This window comes from Conger conger, chromosome 19, assembly GCF_963514075.1.
Source record: "Conger conger chromosome 19, fConCon1.1, whole genome shotgun sequence".
NCBI classification, from domain to species: domain Eukaryota; kingdom Metazoa; phylum Chordata; class Actinopteri; order Anguilliformes; family Congridae; genus Conger; species Conger conger.
Window position 1 is genome coordinate 15,070,225 of NC_083778.1, and position 18,461 is coordinate 15,088,685.

The 18,461-nt window shown below is 47.7% G+C and overlaps 1 protein-coding gene across 2 annotated transcripts in view; it reads left to right on the forward strand.

The window, feature by feature from the left end:
- Window positions 1-12,933, forward strand: part of rassf8b (Ras association domain family member 8b) — a 34,867-nt gene extending 21,934 nt beyond the window's left edge. For both annotated transcript variants that reach the window (XM_061229790.1, XM_061229789.1), the window contains 4 exons: window positions 3,044-3,247; window positions 8,179-9,125; window positions 10,498-10,624; window positions 11,967-12,933. In XM_061229790.1, the coding sequence (XP_061085774.1) occupies window positions 3,145-3,247; window positions 8,179-9,125; window positions 10,498-10,624; window positions 11,967-12,088 (1,299 nt within the window). In that variant the 5' untranslated portion in view covers window positions 3,044-3,144 and the 3' untranslated portion in view covers window positions 12,089-12,933. The remainder of the gene's footprint in view (window positions 1-3,043; window positions 3,248-8,178; window positions 9,126-10,497; window positions 10,625-11,966) is intronic.
- Window positions 12,934-18,461: the final 5,528 nt, after the last annotated feature.

The following is an 18,461-nucleotide window of genomic DNA, read 5'->3' on the forward strand; positions in this document are numbered from 1 at the left end:
TCATGAGAAGTTGAATATATTGAAAAATTATTTAGTATCTCAAATATCATAAAATTGCAGTGGGCTTGCAAACATGCAGCAGTGGCAAAATCAGTATAAATGCATCAGCTAAAAATATAGTTTTTTTGAGCATCTATGTACTGTTTTGCAAGGTACAGCTGATGCTAAATTTTTATTAAAGGTTAGCAGTTAGCAATCCGGTTTCACAAACACAGATTAAACTTAGTCCTGGAGTAAAGTTGAGTTTTCTATGGAGAATCTCCATGCAGAATTTAATTGAATTGAATCTTGGACTAGGCTTAATATGTGCCTGTGAAACCTTCCCAAATGGTTTGGAACAGTTAGCAGTTTAAAGGTTTAGAGCAGTGAGCAGCTAAATAGTTTGGAATAATGAGCAATTTAAAGGTTTGGAACAGTTAGCAGTTTAAAGGATTGGAATAATGACCAATGGCTAACCTGAGATCTTATGCAGGCATATGTGGCTTCAGCGATAACTTGTACATCGCTGACATTGCACAAACATCTTTGGGCACCGTCTGTAAAGTTACAAGCTCGACTCTACACAACACTGCATTATTGATCAGTTTTCCATTATGTAGGGAGCTGGTAGGCATCCGGTATTGACTGAGACAATAAATGGAGAGTGGTCTTATTATCATTTAGGTAATGTGCATCTGTCACTCACAGCAGCAGTTACAAGGGGAACTGTAAACACAACGAGCTTCGTAAAACAGGCTAAGATACTTTAATTGCTGGCCTTGTCAGTCACGGTTATTTTGTGGGTGGCACATGCAAATAGACATTTCTGTTAGACACAACACCCTACAGTATTCTGCAGTGGGTGGAAGTGTGTGTGTGTGTGTGTGTGTGTGTGTTCCCATGCATATAATGTACTGCATACATGAAAACGAGTGTGATGGGGTGTGTGTGTGTGTGACATGAGAAAGGGTGTGTGATGTGAGAAAGTGTGTGTGCATGCCTGTGTATATGGTCGTGACACGTGTGTGCGGGCGGGTGAGTAGTTTGACTCTTTATATGCTTGTGTGTGTGTGTGTGTGTGTGAGACATGTGGGAGAGAAAGTGTGTGTGCATGCCTGTGTGTATATGATGGTGACACGTGTGCACGTGAGTAGTGTGTGTACATAAGTGTGGGGGTGTGTGTGAGGCGCAGGATGTTGTTTAACGGGTGCTGTGGAGAGGAAGGACAGAGCAGATGGCGCACAACACAGACAGGTTCATGGCTAAGTCAGGGAGTTGGCAATTCTCCCTATGCCATGACTGTATAACACGCACAAATACACTCACGCACTCACGCACGCACTCACTCACTCACGCACTCACTCACTCACGCACTCACTCACTCACTCACTCACTCACTCACTCACTCACGCACTCACTCACGCACTCACGCACTCACGCACTCACGCACTCACGCACTCACACAGATCCACAGCAAGAATACCCACAGGCCTCACCGTTCCTCGTCTTTCCCACCAACGCGAGGACCGTCTTTTCCACAAGCACGCCCGTGGCCAAGCGAAAACGCAAACGGCGCAACGCACCTGCATCAATTCCGTATCGCAGAAAAAAAAGTGTCACGATACGGTGTTTTCGATGTTTTGCCCCCCCCCCCACCTCTCAACACAGCAGCTGACCCTCACGTGAAAGCCTGCCCCGGTGGCGACTCGATAGACTTGCTCGGTTAAAAAAGGACGGAAACATCTGGAAGGAAGGAAACCGAAATGGACTGGGCAGAGACAATGGCGCCAGCTGCAGCAGGCGGCCGAGGTCAGCCCCTCCGCGGCGACGTCGGTCAGAGTAGCGTCGCTGTTTTCCTGGAGAGCTCTGTGCACATACGTATCGGAGCACGGGGCGCATAAACAAAGCTACGTTTGGCAACTGAGCCGTCACACTTCACCTGTGGATTTACAACTCGGCTGCGTTCGAATGCGAATATTTTCCGGGGCCGTTATTCCGGCGAGCGGACGGTTGAAATCACAGCCAGACTCGTTGCTCTACTTGCGGTATGTTGCTTTGTTCCTTGTCTCAATTTATGATACGGTTTCCCACCAAAAAATGCACGTTTCACAAGCCGTGGATGACGAGGCAGATTGCAAGCTATATTTTCATGAACAATTTCTGTTGACATTCGCAATTGTCGTTTCATGTACTATAGTGGACGTGTAGTCCTTTTCACCCGTTAAAAAGCATTTTAGACAAATAGGGTATTGAAACATTTCTACGTTCTGTATTTCTTTTTACAGTTTTACACGTTTTATTTTTCTTTTATGGAGATTTTGTTACGGTTCAAGAGTTGTGTGCCAACAATGACTTTTCAAGTGGAATTGGCATGAAATAGTGAGACGTATTTGTTCTGTTGGATTTTTTTGTCAAATTAGTTGTTGACCTCTCTTGGGACTGCGTAGAGGCAGTACAATGATTGGCCATGTTGTATGATTAACCTTTGGGCTGCCTCAGATCGGCTTTTGGGCTGTTCCGTCCAAAATAATGACCTATGTTTTTAAAAAATGCAGCCACTCATTAAAGGCTTGTGGTGTTTTTCCACAAAGAACATGCTGTAATCAGCCAGGTGTTCGTTATGTTAAAATGGGGGTAGTGAACACAATCAACAGCCGTTTCTGTAAAATGGTAAATCATACACACATGTAAATATACCATGAAATAAAAGCTGAATGTCTGTACTTTCCCCGCAAAATTCATCTTTTAATCTCAAATCCAAATGCCTTAAAGTAATCTGCACTACACATGAAATGCATAGTGAGCTCCATAATGTTTGGGACAAAGACTGTTTTCACCATTTTAGCTTTGCCATCAAACAATTCACGCACGGTTAGTGCAGATTCTCAAATTTCATTCAAGGGTATATATTTTGGCTTGGTCGCACCTCGTGGACCAACTTACAGCAAGGCCTCTCTCTCGACACTGGCCTTCGTCCCAAACGTTACGGAGCTCGCCGCACCGTACGTTCGAGTGCGTTACGGGACGTGGACGCTGATCGCCACTCTCCTTGTCACCCACCTAGTGTCCTCTGCCCAGCGACGAGAGGGAGGAGGCCCACCCCCCCGCCCCCCAGCATGGAGGAATGACCCCCTGGGCAGCCGCCACGGTCGGGTGTAACGCAGCATGGAGCTCAAAGTCTGGGTCGATGGCGTCCAGAGGATCGTCTGTGGCGTTACCGAGGCGACCACCTGCCAGGAAGTGGTCATCGCCCTGGCCCAAGCCATCGGTGAGTGACTCTCGGGAGGGCCGGCGGGGTCTGGGAAGAAGAGGGTGGGGGTCTTGTTAAAGTCGAGCTGAAATGAAAATGCACTTTTTCCTCAAGTTTAGCCGATTCTTCATGACCATACGAACACGTCATCAAGTATGTACAGTACTCCACAAAATGTATAAAATTGTAATACGTGTGTATTTTTATACCGAAGTTTTTTTTCCCCAATGAGATTTTATGAGATTTTATGTAATCGTGTATCATTGGGGGGTGCATGTCGATCAAATGTCAACTTTCTGTTCTTTTCCAATCAATATCATTTGCACAAAGCAGTGTGCATCCTCATGTGACGTCCCCCTCCAGATTTGGACCTGGATTCTATTCTATTCTATCCAAATAAGTTTCACATTTTTATTCACCAATCCGATTAGAACATGGGACTTGCCTTTGGCTCAAAACATCCAAAAAAATCAGAGAATTGCAACATTCTACCTCAGGGGTGACTAACTCAATTCCCGGAGGGGGTGGGCAGCCGGACTGGTTCGGTTTCCGACCAATGACTCCAGCTTCATTTCACAAACGACTGTGTGCACTACTGGTGGGTCGCCGTAAAACGATACTTGCGGTCTACACTTTTACTGTCGTTCAGTTGATCTGACGATCAGATGGAATAAACGATGGGAATAATAAAATAGTAATGAATCCTGAAATGGGTTGCGGTCCGGTGCAGTGCACCACTGCTGTACTGGGAAGCCCAACAGCCAGAGTCAGTGACCCAAATACCCCACAGAAGGCACCCGGGCCAAATTCCTGAATGAGTATCAATGCGGCAAAAAGTCCCAGCAGCCAGCTCTTCCCGTGGACTCTCGTAATATTTCATTGCTCCAGCCACATTGTTGGCGTCGCAGGAAGCCCTGGAAGAGTTCACGGCCACAGCACTGAGGGCTCGTTGTCGACAGCGGCCAATAGTGTCACCGCGGTGCTGGTGTCTTAAACACCAGGCTCCTTGTCCGGTCCTCCACGCCGCCACATGAAAGGCCTTCCCCCGCCCTCCCCCTTTTTTTTCTTCTGTGGTTCTGTTCGCGAGGAGAACCGGGCCCCAGCCAGGCTGTCTTATCGCCCGGGGGAACAGACGTCCTCTTGTTTCTCCCTCCGCTCGCTGCCATGGCGATCCCAGGGTTCTTTTCAAACGCCGCAGTCCGTCTCCCCAGAGTGCACCCCCGGGGGCTTTGTCCGCGGGACGTCTCCCCCGAAACGCGGCAGATGTTCCGCTCCGACCGCCCCTCCCCGCTGGGGCACTTACTGTACGACGGCACGGTCACACGCGCAGGTCACCACATCTCTGCGTGTGCGTGCCGTGTCGTCTTAAGCGAGGCCCTATTCGCCCCAGGAGGGATTCGCGAAACCCGTTCGGACTCGTTGCGTCTGGTGGAGAGGATCCAACAACTCGCGGCGCGATCTCTCTTTCCTTGCTGGTGAGAATATACTTGTTTTTCAAACGCGAAAGGCAGAGGCCTGGGGTGTCATTAGCACAGCTGATAGTGTTTACCGGAGAATGTTCACCAGTGGAGCTAAATAATAGCAGGTCCAGACACATTGCTCAGAATCAGTATTCCCACGAATCATTTGCAAGAAACCCTGGTTAGATCCTTGGCACAGGTCAGAGTGCAAAGAAGCATCACTGCTCATGGTAGTCTTTTCTCATTGGATTTCAGCAGCAAATTGCACTCCCATGTCTCTGCACCAAGATCCCACAGACGTCACGGGACGTGGCAATGACCCATGGGAATTTGAGGCGAGAGGATCCTACCGTTGCTCGAGGCGTTAATGTCGGCAGAGAGTACACTTTGTAACCGTTCTATTTAAACATTGAGGCTATGTTCTGGACAGGTCCAGGTCACACTGGATGACAATACCTACATCTGTAGTCCACGTTTGTTTGGTGCGGACGTGGAGGGAATGTCGAGCGTTCGCTTGTTTGGAGAGCGTTGTGAACAAACAGGGCTGGCTGTTCAGTTGGCCACGGATTCGTGCCCGGTCTTTTAAGCGCGGTTCTCAGGCGGCTGGTTTTGTTCGACAGACATATATCAGAGGGAGAATGAAAGAAGGAAGGTGGAACACAAAGAACACATTTGACACTTTGACACATCAAGAAATAATTGAAGGAGGACCCGAGTGGGGTTTCTCCTGACTGATGTCTATGGCTGCAAGAGAAACAGAACGAACAGTGACATTGTCTCAGTGGGGCTGGAAGCCAAGCTAGTGTTTCTGCTCTTATGAGCTTGTTGGCACGGTAACACCTTATCGCACACATTGAAGGAGAAACCTTAATTTATAACCGAGCACGATTTCAGCCTGTCTGCTCACCGTTTTTTGATGCAGTGTCACTTAAAAGGGACTACTAATCCAAGTCGAACTCACTCGCAATTAAGACGCACACATTAAAAACGGTTAAGCGAGTGTGTGTGGATGATTGAGGACGCTGATGATTGGTGATGATTGCCCTGAACAAGAGTGCTCTAATCAAGGTAGTGAGTGTGGATGGCGTTGTATTATGGGGCTAAAATAGGAAATCACTTTTAATAGTGGCTACGGTGAAATGGAGTATTTTGCATAAATCAGGGGTTCCCTGATTATCTGAAAAGGGCAGGTGTGTGGGTGCAGGTTTTTGTTTTAGCCCAGCACTATGACATCTGATTCAACAAATTAACCAATCATGGTCCTCAATCAAGACCTTGAAAAGTCTTCGTGCCAGGCTAGGTTGGACACCCCTGATTTAAATCAATGTGACAACACATCACATTTCATGGGCAAATATACAAACTTTGTGGCAGAAAGCAAATCATTTTCCAAAAATAAACTGCGGTGAACTATTTATCGTCCTCACCTTTAGAATGTTGCAGTTCATTCAATTTCCATAGGGGAGTTCAGACAAATTGCTAAACGACAAACTGATGTATAGCGAGGGATTTCCTAATTTTTTTCTGAGGAAAAGGGAGCGCATTTATCAAAAGTTGCTTGAAAGGCAGTTGGATTTTTCAGTCTCGTTTTTCTGTCACGAAGCGATATTTCTCTTGTTTTTTTTCCACGTGGGGTTTCGGGAGGGTAACGGGAGAGCGCCTCCGTGGGTCTGGAACCTTCCGGAACCCCGAGGCGCAGGCGTGACGCCCGCCGCCCGCAGGTCGTCCACCGCGGGGCGCTGGGCTGATGGAGACCGAAAGCCGGCCAGGTTTTAAATAACCGAGGCCGGGCCGGGGGGCTTCACAGCTGGGGGGCGGCGGGGCTGAGGCCCAGGGTTCCTGGGTCAGCAGCTCTCCTCAAACCACCCCTCGCCCGTGTCTCCTTTCAAATTCTCCAGAAAATACACCCCCCCCCCCCTCCCCCCCTTCCCCACCAAGCCCCGTCTCTGACTAAATTAACTCCATATGTGGCCAGTGGAACAGCCCTCTCCCTTCCATATTAAAGAAATGAAAAGCACTCTGATGGTTTGAGCCCGGCCCTGGGTTGGGATCTAAAGAGGCTCTTTTCAGATGTACTTTAGATGTACTTTTCTGAAAAACACTTAGCAGACAACATTACACCCCGGCATTGAAAAGGATTTCTTTAGCGTTTTTCCCCCCCTGAAAAACGCTGATTTTCCAAGGCGAAATATTTGAACCCGGAGGGCTTGGGCGTACCCAGAGAGAACATCACTGTACTTTCACGGCGCATTCTGGAAATTTGATCCTCGAAGAAGAAAAACGTTCCTCCACCGTGGCTTTATTTCTGAGAGTGCAGCAGGAGGCCCCCTGTGAGTTCCTGGCCGTAGTTTCCTTCCTTGCCGAGGCGCGGTGATGCGTTTTCCTGCTGGCAGAGAGAGGAAGTGATGTCGCCAGCCCAGCCCACGCGGGTTGCGGGTCCCGGTTGTGTGGCTGCCGCTCCTGGCTGTGCGCTTCATTAGTCCAATTTTAGTTCTTCCTTTTTTTCCCCCTATATAAGGGCAGGGTGGTCTTGTGATTCACCCTGTAGTTTTGCGGGACTCTGTACTGACTCACTCCTTGCTCACGGCTTATTCAGTGGTGTGGAATTCATGTAACGTGTACGTGATGGGCCTGGTCCGCCGTGATCTCATTCCCCCCCCAGAACCCTGGCCGGGGAGGGTCGAGGGGTCCCACCCCCTGACTAACTCTGACAGAAACTGACCCAAATGTGAGGGGGGTGAGGGGGGGGAAGGGAAAGAGAGGATTCATAATTAACTGCGGCTGCAGCTTCAAAAGGAGGAGATGATTATGACAGAAATCGCCAGCCAACGTGTTCCTCGACAGGCCTCTGTCACCTCAGGTCAATCAGTGTACTTTTAACTGCCGTTTGTATTATAACGGGTCAGTACGGAGAAGCCCTTCTGCGATCCTACTCAGTCCAGACATTTTACATCTGTTTTTAGTGTGACGTAGTGGTGGCAGAACTGGGCTTGTAGCCTCAAGGTTGCCATTTTGACATTGGTCACTACCGTTGTATCCAAGAGCAGGTCTTTTTTTTTCATGCACAAATTGACAACAATGTAAAGCAAAACGTTAAAATAATAAATAAATAAATAAATGTTTGAAAGAAAATTTTCATTTGGCCTACCAGTGAACTGAAGTTTCCTGTTTTTTGTCGATGCAGATTTCTCATTGACTCAGGCGATGCCAATGTCCTAGGCCTTCTTTATTTGTAATGTTCCCAAATTGGAGACTCTTGTGTCCGTCACTGTGGTCCTCAGATGACTTTTCAGCTGTAACGACAAAATAGGTGCTAAAAAAAACACTGATTACACTGATCACACTGTGGATTACACACTTGATTCATTTGAATGAACACTCGTCCGACAGTTCTCTTACCTCAGCTGGTTCCCGGTCCGGTTGGAGACGTTGATGTAAAACCCCCCCCGCAAGTGCTGTGAGCTAACCCGCTGCGCGTTCGTTTCCCAGGGCGCACCGGGAGGTACACGCTGATCGAGCAGTGGCGCGAGACGGAGCGGCACCTGGCCCCGCAGGAGAACCCCATCGTCTCGCTCAACAAGTGGGGCCAGTACGCCTGCGACGTGCAGCTGGTCCTCCGGCGCACCGGCCCCTCGCTCAGCGAGCGGCCCACCTCCGACGGGGCCGCGCGGGGCCCCTCCCGGGGCCTCTACCGCCAGAGCCTCCCGCCGCTGGCCAAGCTGCGGCCCCCGGGGGCCGCCGACCGCTCGCTCCGGCGCAAGGAGCCCAAGCGCAAGTCGCTGACCTTCACGGGCGGGGCCAAGGGCCTGCGCGACATCTTCGGCGGGAAGGGCCGCGAGGCGGAGGCCAGGCTGCGGGCGCTGGGCGGGCAGAACGGCGGCGTGGTGGTGGCGCCCCCCGGCCCGCGGGAGGAGCTGGGGCGCCTGGTGCGTCTGCAGAAGGAGAAGCTGCAGCTGCTGGAGCGGCGGCTGGAGGGATGCGAGGCGGAGCTCAGGAGCCGGGCGGAGCACGCCGGGGCCCCCGCGCCGGGGCCCGGGCCCGGGCCGGAGGACGAGCTCCTGCGGCTGGAGCGCCACGTGCGGAGGAACGAGGTGGAGATCGAGGAGGAGGAGTTCTGGGAGAACGAGCTGCAGATCGAGCAGGAGAACGAGAAGCAGCTGCAGGAGCGGCTCCAGGAGCTGAGGGGCCGGGTGCAGGAGTGCGAGGCCCAGCTGGGGGACTGCCTGGCCCGCGTGCGCGGCATGGAGGCCGGCCTGCAGGCCGAGCGGCTGCAGCTGGAGATGCAGGAGGCGCAGCAGGTGGACGAGGAGGCGCTCAGGGCCAAGGTGGAGAAGGCGCAGGCTGAGCTGGAGCTCCAGGCCCAGCACACCTCCCGCCTGGAGACCAGCTGCAGAGCCCTGGAGAGATCGCTGGGGCAGTCCGGCAAGAGGCTACAGGTGAGACCGCCCGCTATAGCAACAGTACAGACTACAGGTGAGACCGCCCGCTATAGCAACAGTACAGGCTACAGGTGAGGCCGCTCGCTATAGCAACAGTACAGTGAGGCTACAGGTGAGACCGCTCGCTATAGCAACAGTACAGTGAGGCTACAGGTGAGACCGCCCGCTATAGCAACAGTACAGGCTACATTACATTACATTACATTACATTACATTACATTATTTGCATTTGGCAGACGCTCTTATCCAGAGTGACGTACAACAAAAGGCTACAGGTGAGACCCCTCGCTATAGCAACAGTACAAGCTACAGGTGAGACCGCCTGCTATAGCAACAGTACAGGCTACAGGTGAGACCGCTTGCTATAGCAACAGTACAGTGAGGCTACAGGTGAGACTGCTCGCTATAGCAACAGTACGGTGAGGCTACAGGTGAGACCACTCGCTATAGCAACAGTACAGCCAATAAGATAACACATAATGATGGATTAATTTGAAATCTACAGCATGGGTCAAGAAGGCACTCCCAAAATAGCCACCCGCACAAAGGGGAGGTAAATCCCCACTGAAGGCCTCTTAATGGTGAGGCGGGCAGACAAAAAGATCAAAAATAACAAAACCAAGGCTCTTGGAATGTGCGGGGACTGAACCACCCTGACAATAGGACCCTCTAATCTCTGGGGTTACAATGCGTTAACAGGAGCTCCATGGGAAAAAATATATTCCCAAGTCATATCTACAATAAAATATTAAACCACCATGGTGTCTTGAGGGCAAATAATTTAGGAGCTTGCTGCTATATGGTTCAGTCGATTGTGCAGATAACTTTCCTGCTCAGAGGCTTTCTGGAGTAGGATTAATTATGTAGGCCCGTGGCTGTACTTACAGTAAGGTAATTAAATATCTACGTGACTGTAGTTTCACTGGGCTGATGTCCCATAGCCTCCTGCAGACGCAGGGCAAGAGTTCTCCTGCATTTGTCCTCTGTACCCAGATGGAGTTACAATAGGCACCGAAATTATTGGCAGCGAAGCAAGTGAGAGGGAGAAAGAGAGAGAAACATTAGCTGTGGTTTTAAATGTACAGCAAATCCAGCTCGTACAGCAAGTTTGATGGCTCACTGATGAGTGCTAAAGGATGAGCTTGTTGGGGCAGCCTGTGGCAAAGATACATGACTGGGACCTGGAAGGTTGGTGGTTCAGTCTCTGGGGTTGGTGACAGTGACCTGCAGTGGTTGGTTTCAGACTCGGGGGTTTGTGACAGTGACCTGCAGTGGTTGGTCTCAGACTCTGGGGTTGGTGACAGTGACCTGCAGTGGTTGGTCTCAGACTCTTGGGTTTGTGACACTGATCTGCCGTGGTTTGTTTCAGGAGAAGGAGCAGGAGTTGGAGCAGCTGACCAAGGAGCTGAGGCAGGTGAACCTGCAGCAGTTCATCCAGCAGACGGGCACCAAGGTCACCGTCCTGCCTGCCGTGCTGAGCGAGGAGGAGACCACAGGTACACACCCGCACGACAGGGCATGATGGGTAACCATGCCCCACACTGCAGGGCATGATGGGTAACAGTGCCCCACACCGCAGGGCATGATGGGTAACAGTGCCCCACACCGCAGGGCATGATGGGTAACAGTGCCCCACACCGCAGGGCATGATGGGTAACAGTGCCCCGCACAGCAGGGCATAAAAATATGTTTTATATACAGTGGTATATCTCCGGGATTGGCAAAAACACAAAATCCTTGTAAATGACATTGAAGGACACCTGTGATTCGCCAAGCCGTGAACGCAGGTGTCAAGCGTTAACGGGCGCTATTGTTGCAAAGGGGTTGTCCTTAAAAGAAGCCATTTTGTCTTTGAAAAAAATAGTCAGGAAACGCTTTTACTTCCTGTGGTTTCCGTTGCGTGGGCTTCTGGTGAAGGGATGAGTCGATCGATCACGCTTTACCGCAGCGCCGTCACTCCCGGTTTCCAGGGCGACGGCTGCCGGGAGACCACGGCGCTGATGGACTTCCTCCGTCACTCAGGCCCGCTCTCTGCGATTACCTCGCCGCCGTTCCGAAACGCCTCAGACCCAGAACTCACAGCGGGAGCACCGGTCTGAGGAGCTGGATGTTTTAAAACAAAATGGCCGACCAGTAATAAAAAGAGAGGTTTCACTCTCAACCGAATCTGCTGAGAAATACAGCCCCCCCAAGCTATAGGTGGGGCACTCACTCAAACAGTAACAAAAAAGTTTTTTCCATCAACTTTGTGAACAGGTTAAAAGCTGAAAGGTGAAATGATAGACATTATGCAGGTTGGTTAGTGGTCCGTCTCTGTGTTTGTTTTGCCTAGAAGTGTGCGGAGCTGAAAGTCTCTTGTGTCTCAGTGACTCATGTTCATTCTGACTAACGTTCTGATCTCATCCAGAATTTGAATGTGCATGCTCTTTCGCAAGCAATGTGCAGGCCAGATTTGTGTTCTGGACGTCATCCAATTGAGTGATGTTGTGACTACACAGCCCACCACTGCCACCCTGTGGTTTGTCTGGGTACAGCAGGTCAGGTGGCGCATTGCGTTATCATAACCATGTGATGCTTAGTGTGAGTAGTATTAGTAGTAACTGGGTCAAATCTGCGATGGTTTTGGATTCAAATACTTTTTGGTGCTCGATTGATCTTGCCTGGTGCAGTTGAGCCAATCAAGAAAACCTCAGAGTACTTCATAAATTCCGACACACCAGACAAGCTCAGTTTTTGAGACCAAAACACTGACGTATTTGACCCAGGTGGCTGGTAGCCACGTACACACGCAGCCAAATGTTAAAGGCTTTCTCTCTGCCTTTCTTTTCTTGTGTGTAGACCCGCCCCCGCAGTGTGATTCGCTGAAGCGGCCCGGCTCCTCCCGCCAGCTGCCCAATGACCTGCGAGTGCTGCAGAACCCCCTGTCCTCAGGGTTCAACCCCGAGGGAATCTACGTCTAACCCCCCCCCCCTTCGGCCTTCCCGGGCTCCGCCTCTTCCAGGGACCCCTCCCCTCTGGCTCCGCCTCCTCAGGGGATCTCCCCCCCCCGCCCCTTTTTGTAGCAGTGACCAATCCCACCTCTCCGCACGGGCTGTTGATCCTGAGGGCACAGCGTCCCCAATACAGCCCTTTGGTTCCAAACGCACCCCGTTCTTTCTCACTGGTCACCCCGCCCGGTCCCTGCCTGTGATGGAAGCGGTCAACAGAAGCCTTCTCCGCACATTTTCTCTCTGGAGGAGGCGGCCATTTTGAGCCCTCCCCGGCCTGGATGAGCCGTGGTGAAAGGTCCACTGCGGAACGACTCGACCACCCCCTGGTTCAGTCAGCGAGCAGCAGTGCTCCTGGGGGCAGAAGAGCGACAGCTGACAGCCGAGCCGAGGATAACAAAAGCGGGAGATGCTGATCAAGCGGACAGTGAAATGTGTGCGCCCCTTCGCATCCCAGTATTGTCACACGTTCCATAGCGTTGGTTAAGAATTTCTCTTTTTGCCAAATTGCAGATTAAGAGTTTGTGAATAGTTATGTTCTGCAGATTCACCACTAGAGGGCAGAGTTCGAGAGCCTGTATTAAGCGTTCACAAATAGTGTTTGCTTTTGGATTAAAATGCTCACTTTGTTTCATTAATGACGACTTCTGCCCAGAGTAATTATTTAGTCCGTTTTAAGAAAAGGCGTGGAAGATAAAATGTAATGCCTTGAATAAGTGGTTCATAGTGGGGGCCACACAGTTGATGTGTAGCGGTGGGTTTCACAGCTATGGTTTAGGACAGGGGTCTCCAATCTTATCCAGAAAGGGCCGGTGTGTGTGCAGGTTGTTGTTTTAGCACAGGACTAAGACAGCTGATTCTACTCATCTAGGTCTTGATTAAAGACCACGATTAGTTAATTAGTATAATCAGGTGTGTTACTGCTGGGTTAAAACAAAAACCTGCACCCACGCCGGCCCTTTTAGGATAAGATTGGAGACCCCTGGTTTAGGACATACCAATACTATTTTGACATCCTAAGTCGTAAGATAGTTCGCTATTTCGGACACAGCCAGTGACTGGAGCATTAGCACCCCCCCTCCCCCCCCCCTCTAAACGCAGTGACTAAAGCAATAGCTACCGAACCAAAGAGCTAGCAAGCTAGCAACCCGGGGGGAAAAAGATGTCAACCAGGAAGTGGGGATAAATATGGAAAGTGAAATCAAATCAAAATCACTTTTTCCTCTATTTAGCCAATTCTTAACCATATGAACACATCTTAAAGTATATATTCCATAAAGTGAATAAAATAGTAATACTTGTGCATTTTCAGCTTTTTTTTCCCCCTCCACTTTCTGGAAAACCGAATTTAGATTCTACGTCTTCGTGCACCAGTGGGCACGTAATGTCAATCGAATGTCCTTTCACGCAGCTGTTCAAATTCTTGAATTCTTCTCCCTCCTTGTTTCGACATCAGTCAAATCAACTCCCGCCCTTCTAAAATGCCCGCCGTGGATGTGTTTCACCCGCGTGTTCGTCATCCTGCGGGAGCTAGTGCTTCTCCTCCCTTTCACGGTGTCTTTACAGCAGCCTTTCCCAGCCAGCGTGCCATCGGGCAAGGTCAGGTGTGCCTTGTGGAAAAATAATTTTTAAACCTTAAAAGTTCAAACACAAACTGAAATGAACAAATCCCATTCACAGAAGCCTGAGGGTATGCAATTAAAAGGCGCTTCACTTCGTTGAAACCCCAAAAGAACACGTAGCCCGCTTGCTGACACCTCACATCAGCGAGATCCTGAAAATGTGCAGAACGTGCCAGGGAAGGAGAACGTTTGGGGAAACGCTGTACTAAAGTGTGGGAAAGTGAAAATGGTCTGGAATAAGGTGTATCAGTTTCAACGAGGTAACGTAACTGCATCGACTAGAGTAAATACGTGAAGTAAATGCAGGTTTGTTCCAAATAGAGGAAGAGAAAGCAAGAGACAGTGAAGAGAATTCAGTTAATTGGTCTTCAACTTTTGCAGCAATGTGTGTATCTTACAATACAAGGCCACCTCAGTGAAATAAGGGTGTATGTTTTTAAATCGTGCTGCAATGAAAATGTATTGTCTGATAGCAGTTTGTAAATGCCAGAATACATGGGCTGGTTTTGGGCCATTTTGATTGGCCATTACGCTGGTTTTGATTTGCCATTGAGCTGGATTTGGGCCGTTTTAATTGGCCACTGGGCTGGATTTGGGCTAGTTTTGATTGGGCTGGATTTGGGCTGGTTTTGATTGGTCATGGAGCTGCTTTTGATTTGCCATTGGGCTGGATTTGTGCTGTTTTGATTGGCCATTGGGCTGGATTCGAGCTAGTTTTGATTGGGCTGGATTTAGGCTGGTTTTGATTGACCATAGGGTTGGACTTGGGCTGTTTTGATTGGCTGTTGTGCTGGTTTTGATTGCCGATCGGGCTGGATTTGGGCTGGTTTTGATTGGCCATTGTGCTGGTTTCGATTCACGATTGGCCATTGTACCGTTTTTGATTGGCGATTGGGCCGTTTTTGATTGGCCATGAGGCTGGACTTGGGCTGTTTTGATTGGCCATTGTGCTGCTGTTGTGAAGCGGATCTGCCAGTCCTGCTCCCTACCTTTACACTTTGCATTTCTGATGTAGAAGAAGAGGTGTGGCCTCGGTCAAATACTTCACCGTTTTGGATTCAGATACTTTTCTATGCTCTACCGAGCTTGTATTGGAACCTACGAAACACTCTCAGAGAAGTGTGTATACGAAACACTCTCAGGGAAGTGTGTACCCTGCCTTCAGGTCCTCTTTGATGGCTCAATTGCACCAGGCAAGAATCGAGCACAGAAATGTATTTGAATCCAGACCGATTAGTGCACGCGTCTGACCCAGGTTGGTGTCGTCTGGACGCGTCACCCTTTTTCCAGCAAACACAAAACGTTCTCGCAATGTTGTTGCCATGTTGCGGCAATGTTATAACGTTCTCAAAACATTCCAGTAACATTGTGAACCATTTTTGTTATAGCTGGGAATTTTCTCTCCCCCCGTTTCCGTCAGAGACGAGGAAAAACTCAGAGGCTCTTTTAACCACGAGCATCAAAGAGCTGAACACTCTCCCAGATATACCTTACGAACACGCGTGTGCTTGCAGAAACAAAGCCACTGCTGCAAGCCTTCCTATCAATCCACCATACCTGTGCACTGTTGAGCCATCGGTGAAATGAAGGACGTTTGTACAGCTATAGACTTTGCCAATGTCTGGTTTTAGCATTTGTTAGGCAAAGGTAATCAAAAAGCATGCCTTATAGAACAAATATGTAAATAAGTTACGACTGTAGTTTTCAAGAAAAGTATTTTTGAATATGTGTAAAATAGCACATTGTTGTGTACAGCTAATATAAACTAACTTTTTTTTTTTTTTTTTTTTTTTTTTTTACTACGTCACCTTTCAAAAAAAGTGAGACAACTAAAATATCACGGTTCAAGTCCGGTCAGGATTAAGACTTGAGCGTGTGAACTGTGTGTGCGTACTGAAATGCGATTATATACGATGTATAGTTTGGTTATTGCATGCGTTCTTTTCTAATGTTTGCCGTCTGAGTTGCTCACATTGACCATAAGGTGTATATCTTATATGATATGATACAGTAATAAGCATTTTGTGTTCTAGCTGCAGACGCCCGGAAAACCAGCGCATCAATAAAACGTCCCTTCGTATTATGGTTTGAAAGGCAGCAGAAGAACTGAGAACAAAGTTAGAGGCAGACTAATATGAAGTCAAAAACGAAAAAAGTTGTTAAAGCAGTTGTTATTAAAATGTCTGACACCAGTATTATCTGCAGTGGGTGGGGATCACTACTCGCTCGCAATGGAATCAAGTGCCCATTTTCCCCACTCTCCAAAAAAATGTGGCAGTCAAAATATATATATATTTTTACAAATATGTAATTATCTGCCAGCGATGAGAGGATAATAAACATTGACAACTGCTTTAAGGGATGTTGCTAAAAAATGATTCCCAATGACCCGTTTTGGAAGAAGTACACTAATGTTTAGTATGAGTGCTCTGAGCAACTTAGTTTTGTAATTTCGAAAATGGTCACGCGTCCAGTGCAATCCGTAATTGCAGTGACAGAAAATTTAAGTGCTGTAATTTCTACAATGTTCACACCACAGGTAAGCAAGTGCTCTCAAATTAAAGCTGACAGTCAGCATTTTAATTGAGGGTACCGACACCCATACGGAGTGAACCACGTCTGATTTAGAGCCCTTTAAATGTCTGTCCAAATCCAAAACACGGGCATTTATATTTCCTTGTCTCTTAAGATCCTAGAATTCATTACAACGTCTCTGTGCTTGACATCAATGAGCCGCTGGTGAAAGGCTTGTTGGGAATTGTATTTCAACACCAAATTTGGAAGACTGGTTTTACTTAGCATGATGAGTTGCAACAATGTTCGATTCAAAGCATATTAAAATGAATCATGCTGTATTTGGTATATATTACTACCACAATAAACATGGGTAATAAAGGATGCATCTAACAAAATGTGAATTTTTCCTTTGATTTTCTGGAATAGCTTGTGTCTTCAGGGTTGTTGACAGAGAACTGTATTTCTGGGCAATTTCCCATTAACTGCATGAATAATATCAACGCCTTTGCATATTAACCATTAACATTAACATGTTTTTTGGTTTGGTAAAATGTCTTTACTCCAGTTAATTTTAATGATTGCTCTTTTTACATTACATACACAAGCAGCATACATGTCAACAGTGTGTGTGTGTGTGTGTGTGTGTGTGCGCGTGTCTCTGTGTGTGTTTGTACATGTGACAGTGCATATGTGCATGTGAAATTATTATGTTTGTGCATACCTGGGCTATATCAAGCCTACAGAGGTACTTCATAATAAATATAATCACCAATATCACCAATATATTACCATTCCTCTTTTTCTAGAAAACCGGAATGGCTCGACCAGTTTAGTGTTACAGTGGCGCCATCTTGTGTTAGTGCAGGAGAATGTGGAGGAAGCTCGTCCTGAAAACTACACCTGCGGGATTTGATTTCTCCTGATTAGTCAAAGAAAATACTGATTTTTGAAGCAGACCTAGGTCAAATATATCATTGTTACCAATTCCAAAACTTTTCTACACTTTACTGACACTTACCTGTTGTAGTGGAACTATGAAATACTATCAAAAACAGCAAACCCTGCCTTCTGGTCCTCATTGTTGGCTCAATTGCCAGGCACGATCAAATCGAGCACAGAAAAGTATAAGAATACACTCAAGGTTTGCGTAAGCACACACATTAAGGCTTTTTGAAATTTCTGACATCTGATTGCAGGAGAGAACGTTCAGCAATAATTTAGTTTTAGGAAATCTGGAATTATGATGGAAAAATAGCACCAGAAGACACTTTACAGAAACTATATGTTATAAGCATGCTATAAGACCACTCATAACATAAGCATGACAGAACACCAGTTATAATAGCCCCTTCACATTTACACTTGTTTACGGCTAATGGCATATCACGGTCATAACGAGTACAGTTGATTTAATCAATTTCACATTTATTATGTGAAATAATTATAAATAAAAACATAGGCTATCGAAACAGCTGAACTGCACTTCTAAATGTTACCCGTGTAATGAACTGGTTGTGGCACAACAGCACAACCATAGGGATAATAATTTGAACAATGATAAGAGGCAGGCCAAAGATGACAATTTAGCTTTCAATAATGCACAAGGGATCTTCCTTTATAGTTGAAGAAACCATTAAAATGGTTTAGAAGAAAAACTGGAAAACTCTTCCCAGAAAAGGGCTGCTGGCTGACGATTAAAAAGAAAACCAAACAAACAAACAAACTTGTTTTGTACCAGCAAGAAGAAGACACGTCCCTGCACAGCTCCAAATGAGATTTTAAAAAAAATTGGACAAATTTGTTTTTCTGGTTTCACCTCAGCTGCTCCCGGGAATGGGGAGATGTTTTTGTGCTTTTTCAATCACATGACTCGGATTAACACTGGACCTACTGTTCATTCCTTTGCACTGATTTCGAGTCAGCTGATGTTTTTTTTTTTTTGTTTTTTGTTTTTTTAAGCGAGAAGCTTCCTGTCTCTGGTCTCCTGTTTGAACGTGCTGAGTGAGCGGGGAGCGCTAGGCACGTGGCTGCGCTAACGCTAACCTTTACCTTCACTCTGCGGGGCGGTGAAGATGATCGACCGCACTCTCATTTCAGCGGTTCCCTTCAGCTGCTCTCCAACAGATGCTTAAAAGACAATACAATGTTAACTTCCAGTGTGGACCGATACATAAGAATAAAATAAAAACATATTTAGCTGACGCTCT